The sequence below is a fragment of the Elaeis guineensis genome, chromosome 9 (genome assembly GCF_000442705.2).
Source record: "Elaeis guineensis isolate ETL-2024a chromosome 9, EG11, whole genome shotgun sequence".
Classification (NCBI taxonomy): Eukaryota; Viridiplantae; Streptophyta; class Magnoliopsida; order Arecales; family Arecaceae; genus Elaeis; species Elaeis guineensis.
Genome location: NC_026001.2, coordinates 1,037,470 through 1,063,605, shown reverse-complemented (window position 1 = coordinate 1,063,605; position 26,136 = coordinate 1,037,470). Strand labels below are relative to the sequence as shown.

Genomic DNA, 26,136 nt, shown 5'->3' with positions numbered 1-26,136 from the left:
ATTATGGTGTCCATCAAAACAATAGTTTGACCACGCAACTTTCGACCCGCCGGTAACATTTACGTCTTGTGGCAGCTATGACCTGAAGCGTTCACAAGTTAGGTGGTAACGCGATAGATGTTTGACACCTGTTCCAATCCAACGGCCCGGAGTAATGGACCTCATGATAGCAACATATTCCAATTTGCTTTCTTGTGGCCGTGTATCATGTCCTGCTCTTGGGATGGACGCATTCCAGAGGGCAGGGACTTCACATGGAAAACTGGAAGCTTGAATAGCCTTGGGTGGGACAAGTTCACGTTCTGGACAGTGATGTAATTGGGTTGGTGGTCCCATCACATCAAGCAGACGGGTTTTTTTTTTTGGTAAAAAATCAAGCAGACGGGTTTGATGGATGGATGGACGATGGAGATGAAAGTTGGTTGGTGGCCGTAGACAAACAGGCGTTCCCAACAACTGCTATATATATATATATATATATATATATATATATATATATATTACTCCTTCCACCTCTTCAAATTAACTCGTTATGATGTCCACAATTCCCTCTGGAAGACTTCTTACTTCGTTCTAAGTAATCATCAACTTGCGTACTACGATCGAACTCAGAATTTGACCAGCGTGCTGGATAAGCGTTCAAAACACAATATTTAATTTTACGTTAATGTCCTCCGAATCTAATTGCCGGATCTTTCTCAGCCTGACATCTATCTTCTCTTCATGCATCCCACATGTATGCAGCCAATATGATAATATCTTTTGAATGTTGCAGTTAAATTTACGTATTATGCTGAAGATTATCCTCTGATATATAGGCTTGGACCGGTGGAACGAGCACGACTCGTGTTTCGTACGCTGAGCATGTGAGAGATTCTGGTTATTTTATAACCATGGAGGTATCATTATGCATAGAGAACCGAATCTTTAAGGCAACGTATTAATTAAAGGCAAATACCCATCTTGGCTTTGAGAAGGATGTGTTTATTGCAGATACGAGTTGTTCCTTTCAAATGAAAGAAGGATTCACCTTCCTTGGGGACGAATCGACCGTTGAATCACCCATCGCACAACTTTCAAAGTATTCAGAACTTCGCCGCTTGCACCGAGATTTGCGCCAAGGCAAATCCTTTTTTTCGGGTGAAAGGTACAACCCACCCGAAACCGGAAGGAAGGGATGCGCGTCAGGAAGCTGACTTGGCGTCGGTCATAAATGTGATAGATGCTCCAAAACAACCGAGATGAGTTGTATCGAGCATATTCTCCGTCAGTTTTGTTTGATAACATATATATATATAAATGTAGATGTGACAGAATGCGCGCGGCATTAACGCCGTCATCTGCTTGGTGTGTGAAATGGGATGGTGCAGGTCTCTAGTTTTGTATACATTTGAATCATTAGTCCCGTTTTCGCTGCATCATATGAGGACCATATGGGAGTTTTCTGATGACTCATCACGCAACTATTATATGTTTTAAGATCCTAAGAATGTTCGAGATAGGTAGAGCGAGAGGAATAATAGAAGCAACAATTAATTCGACAACAGCTTGAAAGACAGACATTCATTCCCTTAAAAAGAAACCAAAAAACATGGTTTAGATGGAAGCGAGATCCTCTGTAATGGATTTCTGCACCGCAGAGGGCGTTGCATGCCTAGATTACTGCCACATCACCCATCTCGTGAATGCAAGCGTCTCGCACAAATTTTTTATCAACATGTTTAGCAGCTGTCCGTTGTATTGTATCCCCTGCGGTCTCAGCTAGAGTCTTATCTTTCTGACATAAATGACGTGGAGGCGCTCAGCGATGCCAAAAATGCATTGCAGAAGACCCGAACTCAGTTTAGGTGAGCGTTAAGAATAGAGTCGGGCATCAAGTGCACCGAGGACGGGCAAATCTGGTTAAACAGGATACAAAACGGTTAAGCAGCCGTAGAATTAGCTATGAAACAAGTTAAATAGATTAAGTTATGATCGTATGAAATTATTTAATAGATCAAAATAGATCAAACAAATCAAAAGTCTAAATTTGAGTTCAACCTGTTCTATAAACGAGTTTAAGTAAGTTAACCCATTTATGACCCAAATTCATTTACGTCTAACTTGAACCCATTTAAAGCGGATCGTTGCAGATTTGATGGACGAATCAAGTCATAGATTGCCATCCCTATGCAGCCCTAGAATTAGCCATGCTTGCATGTTTGAAGTGATCATGAAAGATTTAGGCTAATGAGATTTAGGTTTTGGGAACTGAGAAGAAATAAGACTGAAATGAGTGTTTACAGATATTACCTCATTCACATGTATCATATGCATTTTTCATATGCAAAGTGAAGTTCTATGGTATTACATTATTGCAATTCTTCAAGCCAGAGATGAAAATATGTTTACCTAAACTTTCATGACTATCAGCTATTGTACCACTCATTGACATCTGGTTACCATAGATGGTGTGATAAAATATATCAGACATTTGAATTCTCACGACTATGTTTCCCGGAAAGGAATTCTCATGACTAGCATCAGTAGATGAAGAACAACATAATTCAAAATGGCATGACTTTTCAGCTTTGCAATGAGATCTATATGCTAATGCTGCGTCCAGGGCCAAACTGCTATGGTTGCACTACCAAGTGACGTGATCCCTATGTGATTATTCATAGTTCACGGGATCTTTCTTAAGAGATGTCATGCTGCTGGAGGATGTAACTTTCCAACTTTTTTGAGTTATCCCCTGGTTCCAATACCTTTACCTGTTATGCAGTTACATTGTTATGCTCGACAATCTGAAAGACAAATAAAAAATCAAGAGGAGTTAAAAGTCCTGTTCATAAAACAATCAAATAATGTCGCAACTGACAAATTGTTGTATGATGACCATTATGCAAGGCCTCTCATCAATCTCATGAATGGCAATCGAAAATTGATCTATACGGTACAATCTAAATTTTTGGATCTTCTTTTCCGTTCGTCTTCTGTGTTGAATGGGAAGGATGGTGAAACAACTAATCTGTCCACCTGTTATGGTGTTTTTTCTTTGGCTTCTGAGAAGAATGGCCCGTTTTGGAGCATGAAATGAAAACATTCACGTTACAGACTAACATCAGCTTTTCCAACCAGCTAGCATTTTTCGACGTTTGGTAGGTTCCTCATGTTAGAGAAGCTGCCCGGTTTCCATGCTTCCGGTGATTGATCCTGCTGCTTAGATCATCTTGGCTGTTTCTTTATGGGCTACTTTTCTCTTGCTGCAGCTGCTGCTGCCTTTTTGTTCTTAAGTGCCTTGCTTGCTGGAAAGTGCAGTCGTGCATAAAGAGGCTTCGGTGCCCTTGTTGTCCGGTCGAATCCCCTCACACAAACAAATCCTACAAAACAGTTGTTCCAGAAAAAAATTAATTTGCTTATGTTGTCCTAGTCAAAAAGGAAAGCTTGCAGTTTTTTGCCTAAAGTAATTACAGTTTGAAATGCAGTTGTTATCACTACTAAAAGGTAGAATTGTTTTGCTTTACTTGAATAAAATATTGCAGAATGTTTGAAGAAATCAGATCTTATGCTCCAATTTGGACCACCACCTCTGGACTCTGAAATGCTCAAGCCAGTTTTTCTGACACAGTTCCTACACTATCTTTTGTACCTATGCTGTCACTGTTGTCGCCCGTGGGTCTTAAATTCTTTTTTCTGCCACAGCATGCTTGTAGATGCCTTAGTTCTTATTACCAGACTAGGTCAGCAGTGTGCATTTCTGATGTTCTATTTTATTGTAATTACTCTGTTTATGTGAAGCATGCGGAGATGGTTCCTATGCTCAATATTTAAAAAACTTAGGTATCTCCTGGAAGGAATTAACCAACCTTGGATACAGCACATGAGAGTGACAGAAACTATCAAAAAAGGGGAGGCCAAAAATAAAAAAATAGACTGAGACTACTCATTTGTTAATTTGAGCAATGCTTCATGGACTCCTACAACATCCATAGCAGAATGCATTTCTTTCTACAAGCCGGCTCATAATGGGTTTGGAGCCCAACTAGTAGGGCCTGATTAAGCCTGGCCTTGGATACAGCACATGAGAGTGACAGAAACTATCAAAAAAGGGGAGGCCAAAAATAAAAAAATAGACTGAGACTACTCATTTGTTAATTTGAGCAATGCTTCATGGACTCCTACAACATCCATAGCAGAATGCATTTCTTTCTACAAGCCGGCTCATAATGGGTTTGGAGCCCAACTAGTAGGGCCTGATTAAGCCTGGCCAGCAGAAAAACAACATATTGTCAAGAATGTGACTCCAAAGACCCACAAGGAAAAGCAAGTACCATATGTACAATTCTTTCTTGGAACTAATCAGGGTCTAACATATATTGAATTTGACGGCAACCAGCCTCCAAATGGTGGACGAAACTCTTCTTCTTTCCCCCCTTTTTTCGGAAAAAGAAAGTTGGACTTAGAAATCTACAAAATTTGCATTCACATACACACTATTAGGATAAAGTTGGAAATGCAATTACCGCCTCCAACCCCAAAAAAAAGAAAAAAAAAATCTTCACTTCTTTCTGTTTAATCCCACATATGATGAACACTCCTCTCTCTCTCTCTCTCTCTCTCTCTCTCTCTCTCTCTCTATGTCTGTGTTTTTTTTTGGTGGGGGAGGGGGGTGGGGGTGGGTTACACACACACACAGATGACCGAGTTTCAATTCTCACCTGTCTCCTTTTCATGTCCTGGTAATCAGCATGGAGTTTGAAACTGGATCCAGAACTCTTAATACATTTCCAAGCAAAAATATCTGAATCTAAATAAACAAATCCTGCAATTTAAGGAAGCTTTAACTAAATATAGATAGCCTTCAATTTACTCTTATCTTCTTAGTTTAATTATTGTCCTTTTATTATTTTTAATAATCCCTAATCAAATCATTGTTCTCATAACTTTATCTTTTTTAGAGTTAACATGCATTACATGTGCCTTCTTATTCTTCAGAGTTAACATGCATTGCATGTGCCTGTGAACAAGTAGAATTTAATACCTTAGAGATCTTGGTGGATCCTCATAGGATCTGAACCTTGAACATGCGGTTGGATCAAAATCTACGTTTATTTTTAAAGATTCATACTATACATAAATATATATATCTCAATTCACATGTCAGTGATGTTGATGGATGTACTTCTATATGCTTATGTATGCATAGAAAGTGCCAAATTCAAGGTATATGGTGATGTCTATGACTGCAAGCTGACATATACAAGGATGCATTAGAATTGTTGCATTGGAGCTTGATTATTCTGACAAATTTAGACAACCATAACCCAATAGCTTTGTGCTAACAATTGAGGGTCAACGAATAATCTTTCCTCCAAGAAATAAGTGATGGGTGTAGCTAAATATCAATATGAAGAATAAAATTGTGGAAGTTACTGGATGATTGATAAGCTAATTAGATAATGCTGCCAAATCCTTGAACGCAAAAGGATTTCCGCATTCCCCTATGCAATAAGAGATATCCCCAATTGGTGTATATCCTTTACAAAATTGTCCATACACTGGAAAGTGCACTACAAACTCATGGGATAGGCAGGATATCAGGAAATTTTGCATATTGTTATATTATAAATTCTATTGAAGATGTCCATTCACATGAAGGTAAGAGCTAGAGAACCTAGCTAAACGAAGCTTGGGGAGATGCAGCACAAAACAATTTGGAGATGCTTTCTATTGGAAGGAGTTGGCCTTGAATAGGAACAAATGAAAACAAAAACTGCATATTGTGGAGCCCTTCTATTAGACCATACCTTGCATCAACTGTATCTAAGACATGCATAACTGCTTAGCAAAAATATCGATTCATTACCTAAAGACCTACAAGCCAACATTCATAGGCACAAATTTGTGTTGTTTTTCACACTTCCACAAGCACAAATTATACTTTTTGTGGGTCCAAAGATTCTTTCACAAAACAATCCATCTTTTCCTAGATTATTGGTTTTATAATGAAAAGCAAGGTTTGTCATACCCATCGGTATCATACCGATACTAAACCGGTATATTGTACCATACCATACCGACACTCAGTATACTCAGTTGTACTATACTGAACCGTGTATGGACACTATAATATGATGGTGTGGATACGAGTTCGGTACCAAGATAGCAAAACTTAATGAAAAGTATAGGGTTTTGTGACCTCTCCAAAGTCTACTAGCAAGTCCACCAAGTCAAATTGCTCTTGACCTTGCCAAAACTTTGAAAGTCATCTGTTTGTCCTATGAAGTTCTCATTTCATTTTATTGTATTTCTTTGTAATCATTTGTTGTAGCATGCTTTCTCTTATTGGAAGGTAGACACATACTGATTAAATTTTTTTTTTTTAAATTTGATCTTCAATTTCAGAATGAAAGTGCCTTGATATAATTGTTTGATTATGAAATATCAAAATCTCCCTCTTATCTTTTCATAGTAGAGAGCCCACCACCTAATGTCCTTTTTCACAAAGAAAGGATATAATCCTTTTTTTTCCATTTTCTTTTAATATGTTCTTATTCACATTTGTATGTGTTCTTTTATGGGTAGCATCTAAACGAATTAGCTACTGGTTATTGTTTTTAATTTATATAAAAGCATTGAAAAGAAAAACCAGCAATTTTGATCACATACCTCTCCAAAAGCATTGTTGTATCCCTTCAGTAGTTAGACCTACCAAACATAGAAACAAGGCATCAGCATCTTTTCTTGATCATTCTACATCTGAAAATGACAGGAACTTTACAATGTGTTTGCCATCATATTATTACCTTTAAATATAGTTGGTATTGAGGTTCCAAAGTATACTGTTCGTCTAGGTAGGTTCCATATCCATTCCCTAGGAACATCAATTGGGTTACAGCTGGTATCATGATCTGCAAATACCTGCATTAGAGTATTGGTTCTGAGAATTATATGGCCTAATAAAGACAGAGCTACTCATATTTACTAGAGAAAACTCACTTAATCCTCTAAATCTTCCACCAGAAGGGTACTTACCTCATTAACTTGAAAATAGGTGCCATTGAGTGGAAAACTTCCTCTCATTGCTGTTCGACATGGTATCTGTTTATGTTATTTTGATTAACACGGTAAAACTGAAATTACTTTCTGTGCAGAAGTTAAAAATGAGCATTAAGAAAGTAATTGGTGTCTTTATCTGTTCCATTTCTTTTTTCCTTTTTGTCATGTGCGTGTGTGCCTGAAAGGAATCACATCTGCCTATAGTAAACATCTGCAAATTACCACAGAAAAGCTGTAAGCATTACCAAAAGTGTGCCTCTGACTGTTTGAGCTTGTGCCTCCCGTATACTATTGCAAGCAAAGCATATTTTCCTGTCACATAGTTTGCCTGTTTCTTGGGAGTTGCAGAATGCCTTTGGTGGCTCAGTAGATTGTGCAGTTTCACCTATGTTACATTTCACATAAACAGTCAGGCTGAGTTCAAGCGTAAACCTGCAATTACAGCAATTACTCAGCAAAGATTCTTGCCTGGTGTCCATATGGCCAGAAGATATGAACAAGGATCATCAGGCTCTCTTCTGTCCAACTGTAATACATCAAGGAGCAAATGATCAATACTAGAATATTCTTTAGAAGATGCAAACAATTACCTGTTTTAAAATAATAACTCACTCCTTCCAAGAGAGGGTGTGAATCTGGGAGTTCATAGCTGCAACAAGGAAAACAAGGAAAATGGTAAATTATCATACATAAACAGCACCTTGCAGCAGCTTTTGACACTAGACTAGTTTAACTCTGGTAGCCACACTGGAAAGAAACTACTAAGATTTGTTCACTAGCTGGTGGGCTGTATAGAGGAAGAGCATAAATACATACACTTGATGTTCTGTTCGTAGGCGGCTCACATTCTTAAGTTTGGGCATGGGAATGGAAGCAGCTTCAGGAGCTATAGCAACTAAAGCCTTTGACATGTCACCATCTTGAATATCCATATTGTGTACTTGCATATAGTTCTGTAAATTCTGTGCGAACTCTTCAAAATTGAGCTTAATAGTAGGAATTTCATCAGGATCTTCAAAAAAGGCATCTTCAATTGCACTTTTTTCAGTTTCTAGGCACTCAGCTTCCGGTGTGGCTGGTTCTTCAATGATGGGCTCACAATTATTAAAAACAGTTCTTTCTTGTGAGGATGGGCCCCCCTCAAGTTGAGGTAGAGGAAAGTTACAAGAGGGTAAATGGCCATTCTCAGAAGCAATTGGAATTGCCGAACTCATTAAACTTTTCTCCTCTGGTCCTGGAAGTGCGAGCCTTGCACTGCATCATGTAGGGTGCATTAGTAACTTGCCCTTTTTGCATTACATGAAATAGGCAAAAAAAACAGCATAAAACCAAATTATAAATGTTTTAATTCAAATATTGTACATTTGTGCAGGAAGTATTTTTCCAAGAGGCTTAAGGTGAAAAACACAATTATTTCTTGGACTATAATGCAACTGGCCCAAGCCAACATTATTTTCAACTGCATAAAAAGGTAAAGTGCTGGTCATGTTTGCTCTCAATTTTTGTAGATGCACATTTTGCTCGAGGAAAAAGTTTAAGATTGCATTAAATCCTGTTTCGAGTTGGATTGACACACTGGATGAGCTAAACTTTCTAAATTGTGGAGACATTGGTAAGGGTGCAGCTCCTTTATTGAATACTGTCAGTTATGTAATGCATGCATATTGATGAACTTGATACCATCCACTATTTCTTTATGAGTTCTACATTACCAGTGTTTAGCACATGCACCTGTATGATACCAATTTCATTAATCTTCGTAAGGATGCCAAACCAAATTTTTTTTAAAAAAATCCCATACATGCAAAATACTAACACTTGTATAGTTGCAAGGTAATTATATAGCTTCAGTATCTAAGCTGGCAAAGGAACCTAAAAAGTGTTTGCACTCATGCAAATATTACCACTTTATGGTAATTATATAATTTCAGTAACAAGCCTGGCTACCACTTGCATGGTTGTATGATAACTATATAATTTCAGTAACAAACCTGGCAAAGGCACTTGCAAAGTGCTTGCACTCTCCTCTCATTGGGCATGCATTACAATTTGGCTTGCTTTTGGTACAGAAAACCTGCATAAAAGGCTCATAATTCTCATGTCATGTTAGCATGTAAATTATTCCATTATATTTAAATATTAAAGTTATTGTATGATCTCCTATTTGGTACATGAAAATTACCTTTCCAAAGGTAATCATTTGATAATGTAGCTCATACCTGTGCAGTTAAGTATATGGTTAGAATATGAATGTTTAAAAGTATAAGTTTTACACAGTAATAGTTTGAAAAGTTCTAAAGGGTTGCCATCCTAATAATATCTTGCCAAAAGCAACATTTCTAAACACATATAAATTTTTTTTTTTTTTTGGTGCAAAACACAAATAAATTCTCTGGAGTAGGTTTTTGGAATTTACAATGTCCGCTGATCAAGCTTACAGAGACGAGGCCAGAGGTACTTCTGAATGGTCTCCAAAATAGGATACCTGTGGGGAAAGTTGAAAATAGGGTTAGAATTCTTCATATTGGACATCTGCCATTTGCATTCATTATGTGTTTCATGACAAATAAATAAACTAAACTAATAAGTATTAGTGACAAATTAATGTGAACATACTTACAGCTCTAAAAGATGTAACTGAAGGGACTCAGGCAGGGGTTGAAGTGGTACCCATCCTAGTCTTACACATATGCGGCCAACATTTGTGTCGACCTAGCCAGTGATGCAAGGAAAACAAGTACCACTATAAGATTTAAAATCCGTACATTCTACTCTGCAAAGGAATTGTTTAAGACAAAATTTACCGGAAAAGCTAGATGGTGAAGTGTCAAAAGGCGAACGCACTCCACACTTTTGAGTCCCAATCCCCTTATGCTTAGGAGGTAGTCCCTGAAAGCAGCAAAACATTTAGATTCCTGTAATTTTCAAGTCAAAAGGTTTCATTTTGGTGGGGGTTAGCCAGAAGTATTGTATACAATGCTGAAGATGATACCTACAATCAACAGCCCTACTTTATTATATTTAGAAGGGTTTTCCCAAATTATGCTTCTCCATTCTTTTCTACTATAGCCTAGAACGTCCACAAGTGGGATTCTGCTTAAATTACAATGCTGAAGTTCATCTAGCTATACCTGGCATCCTCTCACTTGACAAATTCTGGCTCTTCTTTGCAATGGGCGAGGAGATTCCGGTAATTGTTTTCCATACCAACTTGTACTGCCTGATACAAGGCATCCGGTACCAACCCAATCCATACCTCCAGTATGGGGCATTCCAGTACCAACCTGACCAATACCAATAATGTACCAGTATCAGGTTGGTACCCAAACTGTGATCCTTTGCTCTAATAGTTATAACATTAACCATAATCAATAAGCTCTTTTTGCATTATTAGGAATCTTTGCCATTGTCTCTATAATGAGCTATTTCATCAATCAGACTAAGCTTGTACAAACTCCAGTATGTAATATCAAAGTAAAGGAATAAATAGGAGTTGAACTTGACTATTAGTAATAGAAAAATCCAATTTGCTAATGTTTGTGGCACTTATGTCTAATTCTAAATTCCTAGGTTCATGTATAGTAGGGAGAATAGCAAACAAATTTTGTAAAAATATTTTTCATCTTACTTTGCTTTGTCCGGTTCAACATCTCTTAACCATTCAAGGTTGATGCTTCCATGATCTCTAACCAGTCGGTCGAGAAATTCCTGTGAAGAAAACAATCGACAATGAATATAGTATATTCTTGTGTCTTCTAAATGCATGGATAAAGTAGCTGACTTTGAAATACTTTTTATAAGGCTTTGCTGTTTTAATGATTTTCTTTTAGTTTATCATGGATCAAATGATGTCTCTTAATTGGATTGCTTGAATTATCATTACTTTTACTTTCAAACTGACAGTATTTCTATTGTAAGCTTAGCGACAAGTTAGGTCTCATCAAATTTTGAAGTAGTTGAACTAAACTATAAATGTATGTATAATAATTTTTTTCATGTTTTAATGTATATTTAAAATTATGAGGGTGCTAACTGGCCAAGTTGGCAAAGTCCCTTGTCTTGACACAAGAGACCTTGGTTTTATCCCATCTTCACTTCAGTATTCAGTTGGACTTCTGCCCATTCTGCTTCTCAAATAGATTTATTTGGTATCTTCTGTTAGGTTTCACTATTTGATTTCTCAGAACAATATGAGGCTAGAAATTTGGAGCAAGTCATGCAAATTGGTTTCTTGTTATGTTAATTTTGATAACTTCATTTTATCGTATCTGTGTTGGAGTATGTTAAACTATCTCATTAGATCCTCTTTTGGTGGAACCCTATGATATGGAAAAATTTCTTTACCTGCGTAATGTAATATATACTATTTGTATACTATGCATGTAAAAATAGGATAATGTGTATTTATGAAAACTATGGACTAACACTTGCTAACTTGCAATCCTTTTGTGCTAGTAAAACTTAAACATGTATTTTAGTGGTTGGAGAAAATATCATTTTCTGTAATAGGTTCAACCTTGAGCATCATTTCAGCATGGACATTCCAGCTTATAGCATGGATCGCAATAATATTACTGCAAAAACTTTTGAGGATGTGGTTCCATGCCTATAAAATTGTATATTGATCTTATACTGGGAACAAAAGAAGTTGCACCGTGTCACTATGGACCTTACTTAAATCTGTCATTTTGTTGATGAATTGTCACTTAACTGATAACCCACAGCTGTCACGGTCCAGAGAATTATCCAAAATAATCTATAATTGGGTTTCCAGAAGCATACCTTGATACGCTCCGCCAGCATGTTGTTCATTCCTCGCTCCCTAATAGTTTCAGATATCTCTTTTACATCCGCACTCCTTACTGCATCCCAGTCAAGTGAATCCATTGTCTCATAGCTTCTCTCTATATTGGCACCTTTGCTATATGCCTCTTTTCGCAAGCTATCCCAGTGATAAGTCTTCTTTTTTTCACTTGCAACCTTTGTCTTCTTTGCTTTTAATCCATTATTTGCTGTTTCAGATGAAACCTTTTGGAAAGTATGACTTTCATCTTTAAAATTTGATTCAACTCCCTCGACAGTCTCCAATGCTTTCCTTTGATTGTTCTGTATGTCTGGATAAATTTGCTGGTTCTGAGAATTCTGCTTCTGACATGGAACTTTAACTGCATGTAAAGTGTTTTCAACATGGAAGTTTGCTTCTGTTTCTTTTCGCTGCAATTTCTCAGTATACTCATGTTGCAAATCTGAGCATTGGTGGGAAACTGATTTAGCTAATGAGGCCCCGGTTCTCTCCCTTGGGTTATTGTTATTAGAGCACTTGCTGGCATAAACTTCTGTTTCTAAGCTGGTTAATGGTTGCACATCGTGTTTGCTTATTTGTGCATATGAATCAAATGATGGTACTGTTTCTGAAGTTATTGTGAACTTCTGCTGACCTATATCTTCAATTGCATTGTTTGCTAAAGGACCACATAATATGTCCATGAAGTTGATCTTATTTGTGTTCATATTCCCAGAAGGAGTTGAGAAATGAGGACATCTGCTCTCATCCCTTGCTACATTGGCATTGTGCATTCCCACAAGTCTGGAATTTTTGGAATTATCAAAATTATAAGGAATGAAAGGATCACATGACACCCTCAAAATGTCACTCTCAGCATCATAGATATAGGAATCAGATGTCTGCATTGATGGCAATGCACCTTTAAGTTTCTCAGATGGATTCAATACTGTGTGTCTCTTGTCAACATCCAATTGTGCAAACCTGTCCATTGCACCACAATAATCTGTTGATGGAATCATTTCATAACCATGAGTACCGAGTTCTGCTATCCGTAGAAGCTCAGTAAATGAAGTTGAACTGTCCATACCATTGCACACACTCCCAGTTATTAATTCTTCTGCTTCAAAGTTGGAAAATGAGCTTGATCCATTCGGATCAGCTGTTGGAACTTTGTATTCTGAAGAGTATTGAGATGAAACAACAGAGTTTTGGGATGAAACTACGTCCTCCACCGACCTTTTATCTTTGACTTCTGCTAAACTTGTACTTCCTGTTACAGTGGCTGGGGTGTCTGACCTGCTATCAGGCGATTCATGACCAACTTCTAGCTCTTGTTGATGTGCAACCAAACATTTGCCTTTTGAGTAGTCTGCTATGACACCTCCAGTATTGCTTCCATATGATTCGTGACTATTAGCCATTTCTTTTTCTCCAATAATCACCAGAGAATCTCGGTCATATAACTCTTTATGTAACATGCTTTCCTGCAATTTTGTGGCATTTTCAGAGGCTGACATGCACCTGTCTTGCTGCTCTCCAGATGTGTTTGTTTTTTCAGCACCAGGCCTCCGATTATTATCCCTTGACTTTAAAGGAAATCTTGCAGCAAGGGCCATGAAGGCAGAACTGAGAAAATTAACAAATAAAATTGTGAATAAGTAGTTGAGGTGAAAGAGAGAGCCAATAACCAAACTAGTGCTGTCTAATAGTTTTTGGCAATTGCTTTCACCGACCATTCTAGAACATTGATCTTACCTTGAAAGATGGTCAGAAACATTCTGAGTAAGAAAGACACCAACAACTGAATCTACAACAGATCCTTTCCATTGAGAGAAGCGTCTGTCCCCTGCAAGAGAGCACATTTTTGCAGGAAGTCAACAAGATACGCCCAAATGGTACATTGATCTATATTAGTGGGTAACATTTCATAGGTACAGAGAACATTTTTGATTGTAGCAAACAAGATTTGTTGTACCAGACATACCGTACCTTACGAGTACCGAACTGGTACACCGTCTCATACCCTACCGATACCCAGTATACCTCATCATCTTGTACCATACCGTATACCAACACTGTAATATGATTGTACCAATATAGGGTCCGATACTAAGACAACGAACATTGCAACTTTATAGAATGGAATGTTTTTTACTTATTTATCAAATATAAGTATTGGATACTATGATTTAAGAAGTTTGTGGTTTGTTATCTAAAATATTATCATTTCAAGTTCTTATCTGGCGAAAATAATATTATATCATCTTCTGTTAATTTTTTTGCCCGGAGATATAACTTGCCTCCATAGAATGAAATAGCATAACAGGGAAAACATATTGCTGATATACATTTTATTCAGTCACAACTGGGATAGAAGGAAAAAAACGTTCAATCCCTCCACAAATTTGCAATTCCATTGTAACTCATAATTGACACTTTGAGGATACCAAAATGAACCTCTCCAATCAGCATGGTTAGATACTATTTGACATAGTTTAGCATCTATTGATTTCTATTTACGGTAGTCTGCAATCCATATGAACTAACGGCCAAGCATTCTCACCAGAGTAATCAGCAAACGATTTGGAATAGTGTAATGAGAAAAAAGAGAGCAGGAGAAAGACTACTGAGATCCAAACTTTTTACAGTCTTTGTAGCCACAGCATCAAATTCACTACAAGGTCAATGTGGGAAACAATGACTAAGCTACTTTGAAAATATTTATTCTTCTCCTTTGCAAATGTTTGGGTTGGGTTAAAAATTGATTCTTCCATTCTCACAATTTGTGTTTATAAAAATTACAACTTCATCAGGAAATTTTAGCAATAAAGAAATACTGCTATAGAATATATGGATCTCTATATATGTGCAGAAGCCACAAAACAGGAACATAAATATTAAGGTTGCATTTGATTGTGGAGCAAGTTAACCCAGATTAAATGCGTTAACTTACTACTTACCCACTTTACTCCAGCATAAACTACTCCACCATGTAGTGTGAAGTAAATTATTCTAGGCTAAGTGGAAGAAGGAGTTATACTTTTCAAAATACCCATTTTGTTCTCAAAACTAATGGCCTGCTTCTCTAATGTTTAGCAGATTATAAGTGGAATAACTGAAGGGGCCTTATTCCACTTTAACCCCGAACTAAGCATATCCTTGAAGTCAAACAGCTTAACAATATGTAACAGTACCTTGAACAAGATGCATGCGGGCAATGAATGAGTCTACACGTCCACAAAAAACTCGCCTTTCTTCTTCCCACCACTTCTCTTTATCCATATCCGTTCCCTCATCACTGGCCTCCTTTCCCATCAAAAGCTTCCACACCCTATTTGTCTCTGGATCCAAATCAACCTTTGCCCGAGGACGACGTTTCCTAGCAATATCGAGCAGGCTCTCATATGGAACCATTACACCACCTCTTCCATCATAGTGAACCAGAGCATTTTGTGCCTGAGTTGGAGCACCATCATGCCACCTATTTATGTTTAGACATTTTAGCTTCTGAATGATATCATCTAAAGGATCGCCATATGGTACCATTGCTCCTACGGTACCTCTGCCATTAAGTGACTCATTGAAATTGCTGCTACTTTGACAATCAAGACTGGAACCAGTCTGGAGAAGTGACTTTCTCTCTCTTGAATTTCCTGAAGCCAGGGCAGTAGCCTGACGAGCTTTTTGTCCAGGTGAAGATCCAGGATCTAACAGAGCAGCCTCATGTTCTTGCAAACGCATATGTTTGGTTTTTAAGGATTGGGGATTGATGGGATGATCTTGTTTCTTCTTTGTACGATTTTTTGATTTCGTTCTTGTATTGGTGTTTGCGGCAATGTCTTCCATGCAAGGCTGCGGTTTGCAAATCTCACTTTGCTGACTACCATAGACTCCAAGTGGTTTTCCTGGAGTTGATGGCTGGTTGTGATCCACATGACTCTGTCCAGATTGCTTCACAGGTGTTGTTGTATGGGTGCAGTCTGGACTACTGTATCCAGATTGCTTTACAGGTGCTGACCTATAGTTGCAGTCCATAGTGGCACTTGCAGGTGTTGACTCTGCTTGGTCAAATGACAGCATGCACTCTGAAGCTTGCTGTTTTTCAAGGGCCATCGACCATTGTGCACCAGCAAAAGTGAAGACTCTAGAATTATTCAGCACCACCTGATTTGTTCTCGAATTATTCAGAGGTTTGTATATCATGGAAGCAGCACTGGATGTGAGTCCATTCTGTCCATCTTGCTCATTCTCTATTCTTCTTTTTTTGCAATTCACAGAGAAGTATGGGTCATTGCTGCATGTATCATGACATTCACTAACCTGGTCTATCCCATTGTTGGCATGTGTGACATTTATACTTGCTGACAAGTGAGCATCACCAACAAGGTTATGATGTCTTTTTTTACTTTTCAGCATCACATCTGAGATTTTGTGTAAATGAGGTCTTCTCTGACCAGTTTCTGAAGACCTCTCAGGGGTGGAAGAAATCTTCAGGTACTCATTCTTTCGAGCCAATTCATTCAGATTTTTCCGTATCAATTCTCTTTTAGAAGGCCGAGAAGATATGATCTTATTTTCTGGCATCCTTATGCAGCCATCCAGCATTTGATTAGTCCCCATCATTTCTCTTCTACAAGGTTGAAGAGGTGGGGCTGGGTTTTCTGCCAGGTTTACGAACTCAGTCAGCATTTGATTCATTGAATTGTTGAGATCTAATGTGATTCTTGTTGGAGAGTTGCCCACCACTACTTCTGGTCCTTGACAATGATGTAGAGTTGATTTTGTGCTTGATCTCATACTAGAGCCTGCAACATATTCCTTTTGAGCTTCAGATTCTGCATTGCATGTTAATGTGGATGCTGATACAAGGCGGCCATTCCTTGCTTGCAAATTTTCTGAATCAAAGTTCAAACACCGTCTGACAGATTTAGTCCCACTTGCATTGTTCGGATTAACAATTTCCCCTAAAGCATCCGTGGGATTATCCGGAGAGTTTTGGAGTTTCTTCTTTCGCACATATTTCCTCTTACCTGATGGGTTTTCTTCTTTTTTCTTGGCTCGCTTGGGGGTTACGGGATTGGGAGTTTTGGGCTTTGGTGTTCTCGCTGGCTTGTCTTCTCTAATGACCTTGGGCCTGTGCTTCTTCCTTTTAGGCTTCTGCTGCGGTGTCTTGTTCAGGTCTATGCTCTGATTTTCACTCTTACTCTGTTTCTCAGCATCCAGTTCTTGTGCAGGGACTTCCTCAGATGATATAATCGCATTGACTTCACTTTGCTTTTGTTGCGATGAAGCGACCTCAGATGATATAATCGCATTGACTTCACTTTGCTTTTGTTGGGATGAAGCTACCTGAGATGGCACTCTGGGCTCTGAAGAAGATGAACCTACAGAATTCGAAAAACAAAGCTCCACCTGGTTCTGTACCGGACGCTGACAATTCTGAACTTCCTTCTCTGGCATATCTCCCCTGCCAGCTCTTTGATTTAGAGAGGAAACTGTTTGCAATGTCATTTCATGCTCACCAGGAGATTTTGCTGCAGGCTCTAAAGAAAAAGCTGTCTCCGATGTCACTGCAGGCAGAAAAGGTGAAGATTTCGCTGTAGGCCTTGAGAAGCATAGATCCATCTGCTTTTGTAATGTAGATTTCCAGGTCGCAACTTCCTCCTGCACGATGCCCCTGTCAACCATTTGTTGTTGGAAAGACACCATCTGTGATGGCACTAAATGCTCTGAAGAATATGACGCTACAGGCTTCGAGATGTTAGGTTCTGCTTGGTTATATACAAGAGGTTGCAATTTCCCTTTCTCCTGCTTATCCTCCTTATTGGGGCTTTCATCTACCAAATCAATGACTTCCCTAGGCAGGCAATCTCGAACAAACCTTTTCTTCTCCACAATCATAGGGGTGGATGGCGAAGGCATTGCCTTTCTCGCATCCATGCATACTGTTTTCTCTGGAAAGGAATTAAGATTCGGAAGAAGTGAAATAGGATGTCCATCTGTCAAGATAGCAAGAGAAAACAACTCTGAGAAAAACATGGGAAATGGATGATGGATTTCTCATTTTTACTTCCAAAAGAGAAGTGAAAAAAAATAATCATATGAACCTCAAGACACTAGCTAACCAGAAACTGACTTAGATTACAAATTTACTTCTAAAAAGGAGACAAAGTCAGGAGGGATAAAAAGAGAGACTCACACTGTGGTTTTGGTGCTAGGCCGTTGCTAGCATTGCAAAGGATTGGATTCAGTGACAACCTTCCGCTCAGCGGGAATTGATTTGGGGGAACACTTAATTCCTGTCCGCTGCTAAATTGTGCAAACATGAGCGGAGTGAAAGATTTTACCTTGGTTGCTACCGCTGCATCAGATGGCAAAGGCATCGCCTTATTCACACCCATGCTTATTGTTTTCTCTGGCAAGCAATTAAGAGTCGGGAGAATAGAAACAGGATATCCATCTGTCAAGATACAGGAAACAGAATGAATTATAAGAAAATGGGAAATGGATGATGGGTCTTCTCATCGTACATCCAAAAAGAAAAGAAAGAAAAAATCTAATGAACATAAAGAAACAAGATAACCGGCTCCTGATTTAGATTACAAATTATCATTGCAAATAAAGAGAAAAAAGATGTTCAGGGGATCAAAACAAAGACTTACAATGAGATTTCAATGCTGGGTAGTTGCCATCATTGTAAACGACTGGGTCCAATGACACTTTCCCATTCAACAGCAACTGATTTTGGGGAACAGGTAATTCCTGGTTGCCACTAATCTCTGCAAACCCGAGTGGAGTGAAAGAAGTTACTTTGCTCGTGACGGATCCATCGGATGGCGAAGGGATCGCCTTATTCATATCCATGCTTAATGCTTTCTGCAGTATGGAATCAAGATTCGGGAGAACAGAAACAGGATATCCATCTGTCAAGATGCAAGCAAGAGATTATCTATAAGATAATGGGATTTCTTATCTTTAAATCTGAAAGCCAAATAAATAAAAAAAAAAAGGAATCTAAAGATACTAGCCAGCTAACTGCTGATTTAGAGTATAAATTATCATTAGAAAAAAGAAGTTAAGGTGGTAAACAGAGACTTGACTGAGGTTTCGGTGATGAGAAGTTGCTGCCACTACGAAGGACTAAGTTTGGTGACACCTCAGCATTTTGTAGCAATTGATTAGCAGTAGCATGTAATTCCTGGCTGCCACTAATCAGTGTGAACATGAGTGGAGTGATAGATGCTACCTTGCTTGCATGCGTTGCATCAGTGTAAGTCAGAAGTTTCCTTATAAGGGCATCTGCATCCACACTTTGGTGGGATTATCAAGGACCACGCTCATGATCTGACATTGTGATTGTAAACTTGACCACCATGAGCTTGGCTCGCTAAGCCGGCCCACTGTTATTGAGGTCTTGCAACTGAGTGAGCAGCATAACTCCAAGATCCGCAAGAATCTCTATGGCATGCAATTTCTTCAGAGGATCTGCCATCATGGAGTCCGTTGGATGGATCTGTAGATTCTGATCTCTTCTGCCCTGATGGGTGGTTTTTCTGGCCGATGCTAGAGATCAAGGACTTTTCCTTAAGGTAGACGTTAAAGTGTAGTAGGATCCTCGGAATTCAAGACCTCAAAATCCTTCTTTTGTTGGAGGGTATCATCTCATATAAAGTCCACCCAGAGCTGAAAACCTAAGAAAAGTTCGATCTTTCTACCTCAAACCTCTTCTACCTGTTATGCTACAACCCACCACTGATCTTGCCTACAAGAATATTCGCACCTAATTTCCTCAGGGGGCCATCTATCCTCGCTTAGGACTCATTGTCTAGCCTGAGCCAAAGATAGGAAGGGAAGGACCTTTCCCCGTTCTTTAGATACTTTTCCACGAAAAAAGACTTAAATAAGATTTGTTGCCTAGAGAAAACTTGCATTCCAAAGCTCGGCTCATCCACCATGGTTAAATCCTCAAATCTCCAGACCCTTAATATAGCTAAAATCTCTGGTCCACACCTTGTAAGAGAAATCCAGAAACAGACAAATGGGACATCGATTAATTTACATAAAATATGAGATACCTAAATTTATGAACCTAAGCAAACAAAGCAATGATGAGAAAAAGAAAAATAATAATATTTTTTTGTGATCTAGAGGGAGGAAAAGAGTAAGGGGGAATGAATCAGGCATCGGATAGACCAAAATTTTGACCAAATCTAGTCCCTCTGCCTTAATCCCACCACTAAAAGCAGCAAACTAAATGGCACAAAAGGTAGTAACTAAACAAGAAAAATGAACTTGGTTCATTGTTTCTGGGTGGTGGCATTATAGCATGGGCAACCACTAGATCTGATCAAGATTCTAGTCTATTTTGTTATCACATCTGGCCACCCTTTCTCTGATCCCCTTATACCATAGAGATTAATATATCTTTGTTCACCCAAATTTTTTGAATTTGAAGCTCACACTTTTTTTTTTCCAAATAATCAAATTTTCCCATTTAGCTGTTTATGGACTTCTGTGGCTCAATGCCGGCTAGAGGTTTCAGGGGTAGTTTTATATTCCAGGTGTAGAGATCTGAGATAATGACCAACTTCGAAGGGTGATATTTCTAAGGGTGATGGATCTCCACATCATTTTCTTTTCCTTTTTATGTGCGAAAGAATTTAAGTGCTGCGAGGAGGAGAAAAAGGTCCTTCCCTTCCCATCTTGGGTTTAGATACAGAGCATTTCTTGGTTGAACAAGGGAAGGTCAACATGGTGGAATATTTCTTACAGGCTCGATTTGGATAATGGGGTTCGAAGCAAGGGCATACGGCGCTTTGGTAAAGTTGAAAAATCGGGTGCTGTTGTAATACAAGAGATAGAAGAAGAGGTCTAAGATAGAAAGATTGAATCTTTTTCTGAGTATTCAGTTTAGGATTGTAGGCATCCCCTTTCAGCAAATAGAAGGATTTTGAGATCCAAAATTCTTGGGTTCCTATTGCACCTTCACATCCCATCCTGACGAAGAAGCGCCCGATTCCCAGCATGGCCAGAATGGCGAGTATTCCAAGAAAATGCATGCCGTGGAGGAGGTTCCTCCCATCCTTGAATTTTTGGTGATCAGCTACGAGACCTCAACAGCAAAGGGGCGGTGGCATTGTTGTTCTTGGAATTCCAAAGGAGCCTCTTGGCCTAAACGGATGCAGCATTCATGGGCAAGGTAGTATCTTTTACTCTGCTCATGTTTGCACATATTCACAGCAAACAGGAAGTTTGGCCCCCCAAATCAACTGCTGTGGAATAGAAAGTTGTCACTAAACCTAGTCCACCCGGCACCAACAATTCAGTGTGCGTCTATTTTTCCTTTTTTATGATTTTAATTTATAATCTAGATCCATAGCTGCCTAGGTGGTACCTTGACGTTCATCTGAATTCGGGTATTATAAATTAATTCAGTTAATCAAATCTGAAATAATAAAACACATGATAAGAGAACGATCCATGCCCCCAAATAATCAATCCACGTGCCAAAATGATATTCAAATTAATCAAAGTCAAATCATAAAAACACGGTTCATATTAACTACAAGCCTGATGTAAAATCCAAATGCCTTAACCATATTAAACTAAATCTGAGGCCATTTCTTGGACAATTATAAAAAGGAATTGCATTCAAAATTACGTACCTCTATAGAAGAGCTGACAATGCCTTTAGAGAAACAAATCGAATAGCGTTTCAGTTGAAGGTGCAGAAATTCAGCCAAGATGCTGGAAAAGGAAATATGTGAGTTCAATTCATCTCATCTTGATAACTTTATCGAACATATTCAAAATTTGTTCAGTAAGTAACCGAATATGTTTGAAGATAGCTAACAACTATTATATTTGATATGTAGGTTCTTTTGCCCCCATACAGTGACATTGTTACACATAATAGAAGAACATTCAAAGAACCAAAATTAATTTTAGAGGGCCAAAAGAAAAGGACTGATGTCTACACCTGTAGGTATTCATATCGAATTAAGCAAAGCGAGAAGTCCCCTTTCTTTCTTTTCTAAAAAAAAGCAAAAGATCATAGAGTCATAAAACACAACTCATTACATCCACTTCAACAAAATCCTTCAAATCCTAAGGGAACATCTCCAGCCACTACTGCTGAGCCAACTAATAATCCTGCATCTACTAGCAAAACCCTTCCATTTAAAGAGTCACATACACTTCAAAATCTCCTCAAAAATTTGTTCTTGCATCTACTTCCTAAGCATCTCTCATTATTATTAATTGTTTTCTTATGAGAGCTGCATACCCACATTTCTATTCCAAACCTGCTTCTAGTAACTGAGGCCCGGCAAACCAATCAACAAGAATAAACTTGTAATCAGAACTGATCACCTACACATCTTATTACATATCCTTTTGTAAATAAACCTAACTGCAGTGCACCATTGTCTTCCACATTCAACTAACTTGTTGTGATGCTTCCCACCTACAAAAAATCCATAAGCTAATACCAACTTATTATTATGCAATAGCAAATAATCTCACATATGAATGCATAAAATCATTGTAATCCTCGACTAGGTAACCTAGATAACTTATGATACTTACTAACAGCTTAGATGTGCCATGGCAGCCAAGGATCGACTTGAAAGACTTGGATTCAGTAGAGCAACTCCTTTCCGAAAGTCAATTCTAGACTAACACAAAGTCTATTTTTAAGCTTATATTTTCCTATATTTCTGACCATGAATTTCCATCCATACTAGTAAGACTTTATTGTGTATCATATTAACAAGCATCAATTATTAAAGCAATGCTATTATCAAATCATTTCTGACTAAATATAGATCTAAAACAAACTTAAAAAATATATGGACTCCAAATCAAGAACAAAATTCATCATCAAAATAGGATTGTAATGAATATATTATAAATCCAACAATAGGCTGAAATTTTGGATGAGAAAATTACCATAGAAATGGGCGATCCCACACCATGGCTGGCAGCCTATTGTCCAAGCCCATAAACAGCTCGAAGGATGCAATAGTAAAGTTTGTTAGGAAATTTTTGGGGGAATTATTGGCTATTGCATCATTTCCACTTTTCCTATCATAACTACCAAACCAATATTTTCAAAGAACAATTAGTGTTAGTATTGCCTTGGTGAGACCTATTATTAGTGACAAACCATGAAGATAGAAAAGAAATGGCTTAACTAATTTAGACCTATAAAATATCAAAAGAAAGGAAGATGGAAAAGCTTCATGTCAATTGACAGCTATGATATCTGTCAAGGTGACAAATGGCACCAATAAGGTGGGTAATGGCAGGGAGGAAGGTGATTAAGTAGATGTTTCTTTTCCCGCACCTACTGCTATCTTAAAGTTCAGTCAGAGAATATCCAAGTGATAAGGGAAAATCTCTTTTGTCTTTGGAACAAGGATAAAGAATGGCATTTTAGTTTACTAAGCCAACTTTAGAAAGAAAAGTGCTAGGTAGAAAATACCATCAAAATCACAATACAAGCAAGATCTGACACCAACATTTCAGACCATAAATGCAGTGAGAAGTGTAGGAAGCATAGAGCTAACAGCAAAAATGTAAATTTGGGGTAGGAAGGGCATAGACTCAAGGGAGGTGGAACTCTGAAGCACAAACCTAAAGAAATAATAAGAAGGGGTCCATGCACCGTATAAAGCCAACAAGTTATGTCGCAGACCATACACAATTCATCGACGCTCAAGAAAAGATTCTGTAATTCAATTCCTATTAGAGCAACAGATGACAAACAAAAGAAAAAACTGAGGGTTTTTGCAAGTTTAATAGATTGGTGATCTTGTCTAATCAATGCATAATAAAATGTTGCTGTTCGGCTTGAAAATGATCATACCAATTTCAATTAGCCATGAAATTTGGGCCTAAATAAAACTGTGGTTTTCCTATTTTAATGATTTTGGTCAACTAGCCATCCACAAAATATGGAGAGTACAGTAAAGAAAGGGTTTATGTTTACCTCTGTGAGCATGCTAAAACGGCATCCTAGAAACCAAATACGAATATTCCATCAAATCCAGAAAATTATGAAATGGAAGACAGAGTGTTCATGATGAACCAAATGATATGACAACTTAAATTTCCCAATAATTCTTGTCGCATCCTATAATAGATTCGACAAAGCATGAAATAAAACAAAATCTGTATCGATTCGCTCTCTCTCTCTCTCTTCTCTCTCAAGCAGAAGCAACCGTGATCCGGAATATCATGTCTTCGTTTTCCATGGATGATTCAGGGTTTTATCTACAAAGGATTCACGAAATTACTTTGGATTCTGGTCTCTGACGCAGAGATAAGAAAGGTAATTCCAAAGGAAGAGCTCGAAAGTTCTAGGGTTTCGAGCAGAGTGGACGGGGGGAAGGGCTTGGAGGAGATGGGCTACCGAGGTGGTTTCGGCGGTCGCTGGCCGGCAGACAAGGGGAAAGAGAGAGAGTGAGGGGAAAAGAGAGTAGAAGGGAGAAAGGCATACCGATGGAGGTCTACAGCGCGGCGAGCAGGGGAACCTTGAATCCAAGAGGCCCAGGTCGACGCCGGCGAAGATGGAGCGATCCAGTCGGAGCCGGAGGGGCTGCGAGCCTTGGATCTAAAAATTGGCCGCAGGTGGAGATCAAAGCGGAATGGAGCCGCGGGCAGCTCCGCGCCTCCCCGCCATGTAATTACAATCACAAGTACAATGGCATTAACCTCGGAAGGTGTCGGTGGTGGTGGTGGTGGTGGTGGTGGTGGTGGTTGGCTGCTTCATTCGATGCCAACGACCCGATGACTCAAGGGGTGTTAGATTCAGGGAAAGAAAGGAGGGCGTGAATGGGCATGAATTCGATATGGTAAATAAATAGGAGAAATTCGGCATCCGCTCAAGGAAAGGAGCCTCCTTTCTCATCAATGCCGGATCAGAGATGGAGATTCTTTCTCTCTTTTCCTTCGTGTCTTGAAAGAGGAAGGAGGAGGCTTAGAAAGAGGAGTGAAGTCTTCTTCCTTCTTGGACTCGTTTTATTTTATTTATTTTATTTATTTTTCGGGAATTATATCAACGGTAATTGGAAAAAGAAACAGGATTGTTAACTTTTACTGGGTGGTGGAAGAAATAATTAGTAGGCAGGAGGCGTGGAGAAGGAGACAGGGTATTCGGCCTCCATTTACTTGTTTTATTGTTTGCGTTATATTTTTTTTGGTTTACGGTTGTTGGTGGGCTCGATTGTTTTAAGGAGTCGTGAGAAATTGGAGCGGAAGCGCGACATAGTAAAGCAATATATATATATATATATTTTATATACATAAATTCGAGAGATAAAACGAGCGAGAGGGCGAGACACGAGAAGTAGCGAGCGAGAGGCTCAGGCGGTCCGTCAATTCGTCAGCGACCACGTGATCAAACACAGTGAGCAGCGGGATGGCAGTTACTTTACTTTTTCCGATGTCCTTTTTTGACACTTGGATGCAGGGGCCCACAGATCTGACCGTCGGTTATTGTTTTCTTTTTCTTTTCCAGCTATTGCCGATACGCTACCCAAAACCAGCCACGGAGCATTTGTAGACCCACCCTGAAATTTGAGTAGTAGGAGGAGGAGTTTGCTCGCTTCGGCTCTCGCCCTTCGGCGTCGGGGATTTGACAGGGGAACCGGTATAAATGGTTTCAAAGCATGGCACGGTGTCAACAAGCTCCTCGCTGGGCACGTCAACGACTTTTGGCGGGTCGCGTGCTAACAGGCAGAACCACCCCACCCGCCCCCAGTTGCAATTTGCAAACCTTGCCAGCAGCTCCGCAGCTTCCTTCTCCTCCCTTTCCCACCCTTCTACGCACACGCACGAAAATAGAGAGTGAGGAAGACTTTTTCTAAAAAAAAAGCTTTCTTTTATATTTTCTTTCAACTCTCGTCTAAATTGACCCCCTTAACGGCCCATGATTTAGACGGTGATTGCAGGCAATACATGTATCTAATTGCATGGTCGTAGGTCTTCTCCACGAAGATTCTGTCGCTGTGGTCGGGTGGTTCTGGACATGATGGTGGACTTACTTTTGCTTCATTTTGTTTAATGGATTGGATGAATTCTTTATTGCTCTTCTCTTTCTTCACTTTGCTGATACTTGTCGTGTCGCGAGAGCCACGAGTTTTTCCTGCATCGAATAAATGATCTCTCTTTTTGTTTTATTTTAATTTCTTTGCTACTAAGATAAACAGCGTTAAGGTTGAAGCATTTTTATCTGTCTTACAAAGTTATCATCAAGTACGGTATAGTTTGACATACTTGTCCATCTACATGGATCCTGGACAAGT

At 38.8% G+C, this 26,136-nt stretch overlaps 1 protein-coding gene across 3 annotated transcripts; it reads right to left on the bottom strand.

Moving 5' to 3' along the window:
- Nucleotides 1-3,090: 3,090 nt before the first annotated feature.
- LOC105059060 (protein ROS1A) lies at nucleotides 3,091-24,559 on the bottom strand. Of its 3 annotated transcripts, XM_010942215.3 has the most exons (21): nucleotides 24,330-24,559; nucleotides 21,493-21,574; nucleotides 18,490-18,750; nucleotides 18,027-18,287; nucleotides 15,022-17,826; nucleotides 13,583-13,673; nucleotides 11,824-13,453; nucleotides 10,670-10,749; nucleotides 9,846-9,930; nucleotides 9,662-9,753; nucleotides 9,458-9,526; nucleotides 9,224-9,260; nucleotides 9,033-9,115; nucleotides 7,858-8,295; nucleotides 7,654-7,690; nucleotides 7,510-7,567; nucleotides 7,287-7,426; nucleotides 7,018-7,083; nucleotides 6,789-6,903; nucleotides 6,652-6,690; nucleotides 3,091-3,362 (listed from the first exon to the last, which is right to left on the bottom strand). In XM_010942215.3, exons 3-21 carry the CDS (start codon nucleotides 18,689-18,691, stop codon nucleotides 3,232-3,234), a joined length of 6,459 nt encoding a protein of 2,152 aa, XP_010940517.2. In that variant the 5' UTR covers nucleotides 18,692-18,750; nucleotides 21,493-21,574; nucleotides 24,330-24,559; the 3' UTR covers nucleotides 3,091-3,231. The 3 variants fall into 3 exon arrangements, 2 of the variants coding, with proteins under 2 accessions (XP_010940517.2, XP_029116089.2); XM_029260256.2 differs by lacking the exons at nucleotides 3,091-3,362; nucleotides 6,652-6,690; nucleotides 6,789-6,903; ... (1 more) ...; nucleotides 7,287-7,426; nucleotides 7,510-7,567 and adding an exon at nucleotides 7,436-7,473 and having other exon boundaries at nucleotides 7,632-7,690; nucleotides 24,330-24,533; XR_012134239.1 differs by lacking the exons at nucleotides 3,091-3,362; nucleotides 6,652-6,690; nucleotides 6,789-6,903; ... (6 more) ...; nucleotides 9,224-9,260; nucleotides 9,458-9,526 and adding an exon at nucleotides 10,173-10,325 and having other exon boundaries at nucleotides 9,710-9,753; nucleotides 24,330-24,533.
- Nucleotides 24,560-26,136: the final 1,577 nt, after the last annotated feature.

Coding starts and splice junctions, on each gene's coding strand:
- LOC105059060 (XM_010942215.3), bottom strand. CDS start 18,691: ATGGATATGAATAAGGCGATCCCTTCGCCATCCGATGGATCCGTCACG. Junction 9,527..9,661: donor CAGTTACATCTTTTAGAGCT/GTAAGTATGTTC, acceptor CTTTCCCCACAG/GTATCCTATTTTGGAGACCA. Junction 9,116..9,223: donor AAATGATTACCTTTGGAAAG/GTAATTTTCATG, acceptor CCTTTTATGCAG/GTTTTCTGTACCAAAAGCAA.